This window comes from Megalobrama amblycephala, linkage group LG7, assembly GCF_018812025.1.
Source record: "Megalobrama amblycephala isolate DHTTF-2021 linkage group LG7, ASM1881202v1, whole genome shotgun sequence".
Taxonomy (NCBI): Eukaryota; Metazoa; Chordata; class Actinopteri; order Cypriniformes; family Xenocyprididae; genus Megalobrama; species Megalobrama amblycephala.
The window spans coordinates 35,810,630-35,817,983 of NC_063050.1; the positions used below are offsets into that span (position 1 = coordinate 35,810,630).

Genomic DNA, 7,354 nt, shown 5'->3' on the forward strand with positions numbered 1-7,354 from the left:
GACAGGGAACACCCCACAAGAGCTGCAGTTTTGGAGATTCTCTGACCCAGTCGTCTAGTCATCACAATTTGGCACTTGTCAAACTCGCTCAAATCCTTAGCTTGACCATTTTTCCTGCTTCTAACACATCAACTTTGAGGACAAAATGTTCACTTGCTGCCTAATATATCCCAGCAACTAACCTGGTGTTTTTTTATTTTTTTTTTTTTTATTACAACAGAAGTGCCACAGGTACAACACAGTTTAGATAAAAGGGCCTATAAAACATTGCCTTGGAAAATGGAGGCTGAGTTAAAGGGGCTCTATGTAAGTTTTTACTTTAATAAATCATAAAAATACCCCAATATGTTAGCAGATATTTAGGTAACATGCTAAGTTTACCTACTTGTTTCTCAGAAAAGGTTCTTGAGTTTATCCAATAGTATTTCGACATCACAGGTTGCCAATTGGCGGAAAACACCACGTATTGTAGCCATGGAAACCAGCAAACAAACTGGGTCAGAGAATCGCAGATTCTACCTAAAAGACTCTGAATCAATCTAAATATCTCTATGAACAACAGCATATTAAAAGACAGATAAATCAACTCATCAGCTTACAGTGTGTAGGTCTCCTCAGCTTTCATTGTCAATTGCGCTCCCTATTGTTGCTGGCAACCTGCGTCTTTGAACAAGGAGGCGGGCCAAACAATATTTTGAATTTGGACTGCAGTACCTATTTTGAACACTGGGTGTCATTCCTGCATAGAGCCCCTTTAATCTGCAATGCTAGAAGAAAGTCAATGAAAATGCTAGGTGAACTAGTAAGAAAGGCAACAGTGCCCTCTGTAGGCTGAATACAGTCTTGACTGTATAATGTATCCTATGAACCTAAACAATGTTACATGCCAAAGAATGTTTTAAACATGTAAAAAAAAAAAAAAGAAAAAAAAAAAGGCTTATATAATTATCACTGAAAGTATTTAATAAATGTGAATAAAGAGAATCATACATAAGACTTATGAATGAAAAGTTTTATTATAGTCTCCCATGATTCAACATTCAGGACTCTTTTTTTTTTTGCCCTTAAACACCCAGTCCATTATTTATCAACAAATCCTCAAAAAAAGCACACAGCAAAATTCTTTATACCCAAAGTAAAATACAAGATTTTACAAATATATATTTGTGTCTATGCATGTCAGTCAGTTCACATACGTTTACTGTACATTGGTATCTGTCTGCTGTTAGGACAGAACTGAAAATCACACAGAAACTAAAGGTAGTTCATCAAATGAAAGGAGGCAAGACCAGGAAAACAAGGTTTGAGGATATTTTAAGAGTCTCCAAGAATAAACAACTGCATAATTGTGCATTCTGGCTATAAGTAAAACATAACATTCCATTTGGCATCCATATTTTGTCTATTTTTATATTAATTTGTTCTACATTCATTTCCTTTGACATTTTTTCCCAGCTACATACTGCTATGGCAGAATTTCTTTAAATGTCAGAATCTAAGGCTTTTCAAGTTTAGCATCTGAGTTGGTACTGGGTTAATCTAATTTAATCGAACGTTATACTTTTGTATTTACAAAGTTAAATTTATTGGACCCTTACTAGAATAATCAGAAAAGCTCTTCTTCCTTCAAAATGTAAAAAGAAAGAAAGAAAGAAAGAAAGAAAGAAAGAAAGAAAGAAAGAAAGAAAGAAAGAGGATGCACAAAACCTGAAAAGAACAACAAAACCCAAACAGATATAAACAGCTGAGGCAGCTGACATGGTATTTCATGTCAAATTAATTTGGTTTACATTTTGTACAAAATAGTTTCCTGGCTTAGTTATTGAAGAAACGGAATGCAAGGAGATTATTTCAAAAACGAAAGAAAGAAACAGAAAAAAAAAGTACAGATTGTAAATGTCAAGTTAAAAGGTTGCTGGTCTTGCGTATTCACATGTGTGATTATCCAGGGCTGCACATATGGCTGTGTTTATTGGTCCACTCTATAGTCTGTAGGATAGCAATGGGAGTATAATTGTTTTTTGCAACTCCTGACAACACTGAAGATGATTAAAATTGATGATTGACAAAGAGCAAGGCACATCAAGTCAGAAATGAAGCCCCATCCCCTTCCCATGGGATCTACAAAAGGTTTACTTTAAAAAGTTTAGCAAATTTAAAGATAAAAAGCCAAAGATTGAGTGTTTATAACCTCCAATTATCCTGCCCTTTTTCATTTTAATTGTGAGAACAGTAAATGCATCATAAAATGGCCAACTTTTCAGTTCAACATGCCCTTGAAGGCGGCAGTGTGGAAATGTATCCCATTGTACTTGATGACAATATACAGTGCAGTTCGATAAGAAAGGTTAGGAGAGGTGGACACAAGTGAGGTCTAGAAAAGGGTGAAAAGGCAGGTCTAGAATTAAGTCTCAGACTAGTAATGCCTTTTATTCCAAGATCAATTTGATTTTGAATCATCTCTGCGGAAAAACTTCTTTAAAGGCTCTACAACATTCACAGGGTGCCTCATTTCTTTCTGCTTCCTGTTAAATTTGTCTGTATTTTGTATACCATAAAGTGCTGGTAACTTGATTCAAAAACAACAAGATTGTTTTTTCTTTTTGTTGTGCAAGAGAGTGCAAACTCTCTGACAAAAGAAAAAGCATTTATTAAAAACTAAACTTCAAGTGACAAGTCAGACATAAAGATAAAGAGAGGAACTAAATATTTATCTCTTTTATCAAAACGGTTTCCTGTCTTAGACATTTATTAACAGGTTTTAGTGTCCTGAAAGGAGTAAATAGGGAAAGGAGTGATAGAAACATTTTTGCTTTTTTTTGGATTTGGTTTCCTTAAGGAGTGCGCATATTTCAGCTATGCCGTACTCTGCCCTCCACTCTGGATCATACCACCTGACTTAATCAGTGCTCCTCCAGCCAAGAGGGGGTTTCTCCTCCTGGTAACTTTAGCTTGATGTGGAACTGTTTAAGGGTCTGTTCCAGCTGCTGTTGGTTGCCTGCGAAGTACGCTGCAATGGCGTTGTGGAAGAGGATCAGCTGGTTGTGCAAAACCTTCACCTGAGGAAAAGGGAATGAAAAATCTCAGTGACTCACACCCAGAGAATGTAGTTCATAACTCAAAGTACAGAGAGAAAAAACATCAGTATAAAAGAGACACCAAGCTTTTTCAATTTGGACTTAGACCAATTCTGTCAAGCATGTAATTTTTCTTGACATTTAACAGCGACACCCAGAGAAATAGTGTAAATTTATGTGGTAGGCCCTTGGGTGAATAATTATATATATATATATATATATATATATATATATATATATATATATATATATATATATATATATATATATATATATATATATATATATGTATATATATATATATATATATATATATATATATATATATATATATATATATATATATATATATATATATATATATACACACATACACAGCTATGGGAAAATTAAGAGACCACTCCAAGTTCAGAAATCAATGTTAAGTGGTCTCTTAATTTTTTCCATAGCTGTATATATATATATATATATATATATATATATATATATATATATATATATATATATATATATATATATATATATATATATATATATATATTTTGTTTAGACTGACCCAATGGGTTTATTATGAGCCTTAGGTATAGGGTATTTGGAAGTGACTATCATCTAAACTGAAATAAAGCACTACTTCTTCCCATGGTAACACAGATTGTGCCATAAATGCTATAAACCAAAGGCGAAATTTGCAGATGGGACGGGTAGGACATGTCCCCACCACTTTTAGCCAGGGTCGATATTGTCCCCACCACTTTTTGAAACATCTCGTGGAATGGATGCATCTAATACAAAAGAAACATCTCTAGTTGATTAGCAAGTCGTACGTTTGTGTTAAATAAGAGGCGATCTGGCGCTGGGATGTGTTGTTTTTTTAAATCATGTTGAGTGCTCATATCCGCTGTTATCAGTGGTGCAACAGTTCTTTTGACGCTCGTGCACACTGCTCAGTCTTCAATCTATCACGCTGTTGCAGAGACTGTTCTGGTGAAATCACAAAACAAAATGCACAAAAACATGTCCCTGCTCTTGATATACAATCACTTATGAACATATTTGGTTTTAATGAGGAAAAAAATAAACTATACGGGTGGGGATTAGAACCCAGAACCTCTGGCACGCTTGACAAAAACTCTACCACCGGACCAATTATGCCATATGCATTTTTAAAGTAGATCTATGTATTTATTCACTATTGTAAATACTCTTGAGACTAACAATATAGTGAATAATTTGTAGATGTAAGTATGAAACTATCACATTAAAAATAAGTAGTCAATAAATCAATAAATGTCAGTAAATGTTAGTCATTTATTATTGGTAACCCCCCCCCCCCCCCCAACATGCACAGGTTTGATTTTCTATCAAAGTGAGGACTCTCCATAGGCGTAATGGTTTTTATACTGTACAAACTGTACATTATATCCCCCTACACTACCCCTACTCCTAAACCTACCCATCACAGAAAACTGTCTGCATTTTTCCATTTAATAAAACATTGTTTAGTATGTTTTTAAATCTATTTTAAATATGAGGACTCATGAAATGTCCTCATATTTCATGTTTATGTCATAATACCAGTGTAATACTGTCATTATACAAATTTGTGTCCTCGTAAATCACAAAAACACGTGCACACACACACACACACACACACACACACACACACACACACACACACACACACACACACACACACACACACACACACACACACACACACACACACACACACACACACACACACACACACACACACACAGAGTACCAAACACATACTGAAAGGCCACTGTATTAACTTTGCTCATTCATTTTATTATATAAACTATTAAACAAATACGTTATTTATATGCAGCTGATTTCAAAAGATGCTTTTCACATACCTTGTTTTCCTCCAGAAACTTAAGTTTAACCGAGACATCATTGCGCATCTTTTCATATTTTTCACGATGGATCTGGAACTGTTGCTGAGACAGCTCAATCTTTGGGAGTGTGTTGGCGTCCCGTGGACCCAGATTGAGCTCCTCTAAATCTGTGCGATACGCATCATACTCAATCCTACCAAAAAAAGCACAGGCCTTACAGAATTATTGCTTTGCTCAGTATATTAATATAGAAGTAGTATACACTGGTTTATAAAGATATATTCAGACCTTGCTGCTTCATATTGCTTAATGTTGATTAAGGTGTCCTCTATAGTTTTATCCACTAGAGTTTTAACACTAGCGATGAAGAAGTTGATAGCTCCCAGCAGGGTTTCTCCATTTTTCGCCAGGAGTTTTTGAGTTTCAGCATTGTAGCCAAATTCCTCCTGAAATACATAAATAAAACACACTGAGATTAAATGCTTATTTCCTGCAACTAACATACAAACACACAAAAACAGACAGACAGCTAGACAGTGAAATGAAGCACAAATGAAGCAATGAATCTTTCCCCTCTCTGCAAATAAAGTAATTAAAATGAAATATTACTCCCCAAGGGACCAATGCACTTTCTGGTTATTTAGTTCAGTATTTGTGGTGGTTCTGGAAATGGCAATGCCAAAGTGTATCCAAAACAGTCCATGAATAAATTATACCTTATGGAAGGCATCCAGTTATACTGTCAGAATTACAATCTTCTTCATCAATAAAAAAGCTGAAAATCTATGTTGTCTTTGCAGAAACATTTGTGTCGGATTATAGTGATTCATAACAATGTCACAATTAGTGGTTCAAAGGATCACAAAACTCATGGTTTGGATCATATTATGGCTTTTGAGTCACGGATCGGATCATTTTTTGGATCAGCAAGAAAAAAAAAATTGGGGATGAGGGAAACTTTGCATTCCATTTATTACTTAAAGCACACTTTGAGTACTCCGATACCACAGCAAAAACTACTAGCCTAACTGAAGTTAAAACATTATTAAAAGGCAAGTGTCATTAAAGAAAGTCATTAAAACAGTCATTAAAAAAAAGAACAAATAGACAAATTACAAGCATAGATAATTAAATTATAGCCTAACAAAGTTACAAATAAAGTAAGATCTAACTGTAGTATTCATTTCAGGTACAGAAATGACAACAGCAAGAATTTATAGGCTGCTGTCACTTTAAGACTGAATGCACGGATCCAAAATAATGATACACATCCTTCTCATTCTCTTGAGACGTGGTATTTTCTTCATGTTCGTGAGATTTAACTCAGACTGAAAAGTCAAAAATTATTAAATACTCATGAAAAGGATGCAATACTAATGCAATACTAGAAACAATACTACACCTTGCACTTCTGGAGACTCCAGGTAGGTTGCAGTTCTGGAAAATGGTGGCGCTGGAGACTAAAGGGTTCCTGATGGTTTCACACTTAATTCTTCACCTTAATTCTTAATTATTTTGCAGTTAGCATGTGTCTTTTCTTTTCCACCTCTTTTTGTATGACCCCGCTGACCCAATGAGCATTTTGCTGTCCCTTGGTCATGCTTTAACTTTGCAATTTCTAGTACTGCATTAGTATTGTGTCCTTCTCATGAGCATTTAATAATTTTTGACTTTTCAGTCCGAGTTAAATTTTGGCTCATTTTGCCTGTAAAAGAAAACCTGCCTAATAATTCTGCACACCTGAATATAAGGCATTTTTCATTTCCAGCCTTCATGAACAATTATATATCACTTATAAATGATTAAAAACAATATTAATAGTAGTTATTAAGATTGATGTGGATTGGAATTGGTAAAATGTGCTTGGAAAAAAAATATGATCAGAAAATCAAATTACCTAATAAGTCTGCACACAGTGTACTTGCCGAGACTGGTATTTTGACCTAATTTTGTTTGCGTATATGTCCATCCAAGTGCAAGTAGACACGAAAGAGGAATCAATTCGGAGTTTGCGCACTATCTGAAATGCGCCTCTCTCTGTGTGTTCGAGTCTCAGGTGTGTGGCTGTACACACAGATAACAACGAGCGAGTACCGAATTAAATTTTGCCTCTGCTAGCGATGGAATGGTTTAAAATCTATTGAATGTGTAAATTATCAAGACAAAACGCGTGCAAATTATATAGCTAAATCACTTTCCACTGCAAAAAAAAAAATAAATAAATAAAAAAAATAAAACAACTAAAAACCTATAAAACCTTATACATTTTTTAAATCAAAAACGGATTCTGATTTTATATAAAATCAAGATACAGCAGATACAACATTAGATGGAACAACTTCTTTAAATAGTTCTTATACTTACATGTAGTTCGGGTGTCTTGAGACTAAGGTCGGCAAATGCATCACCTAGATT

General features: G+C 34.6%; 1 protein-coding gene across 3 annotated transcripts in view; it reads right to left on the reverse strand.

Annotated features, from left to right (window-relative positions):
• Positions 1-997: 997 nt before the first annotated feature.
• arfip1 (ADP-ribosylation factor interacting protein 1 (arfaptin 1)) overlaps positions 998-7,354 on the reverse strand; it is a 32,650-nt gene continuing 26,293 nt past the window's right edge. For all 3 annotated transcript variants that reach the window (XM_048197226.1, XM_048197228.1, XM_048197227.1), the window contains 4 exons: positions 7,304-7,354; positions 5,228-5,385; positions 4,958-5,132; positions 998-3,059 (listed from right to left, as the gene is read on the reverse strand). The exon at positions 7,304-7,354 is cut by the window's right edge and continues 171 nt beyond it. In XM_048197226.1, the coding sequence (XP_048053183.1) occupies positions 2,904-3,059; positions 4,958-5,132; positions 5,228-5,385; positions 7,304-7,354 (540 nt within the window). In that variant the 3' untranslated portion in view covers positions 998-2,903. The remainder of the gene's footprint in view (positions 3,060-4,957; positions 5,133-5,227; positions 5,386-7,303) is intronic.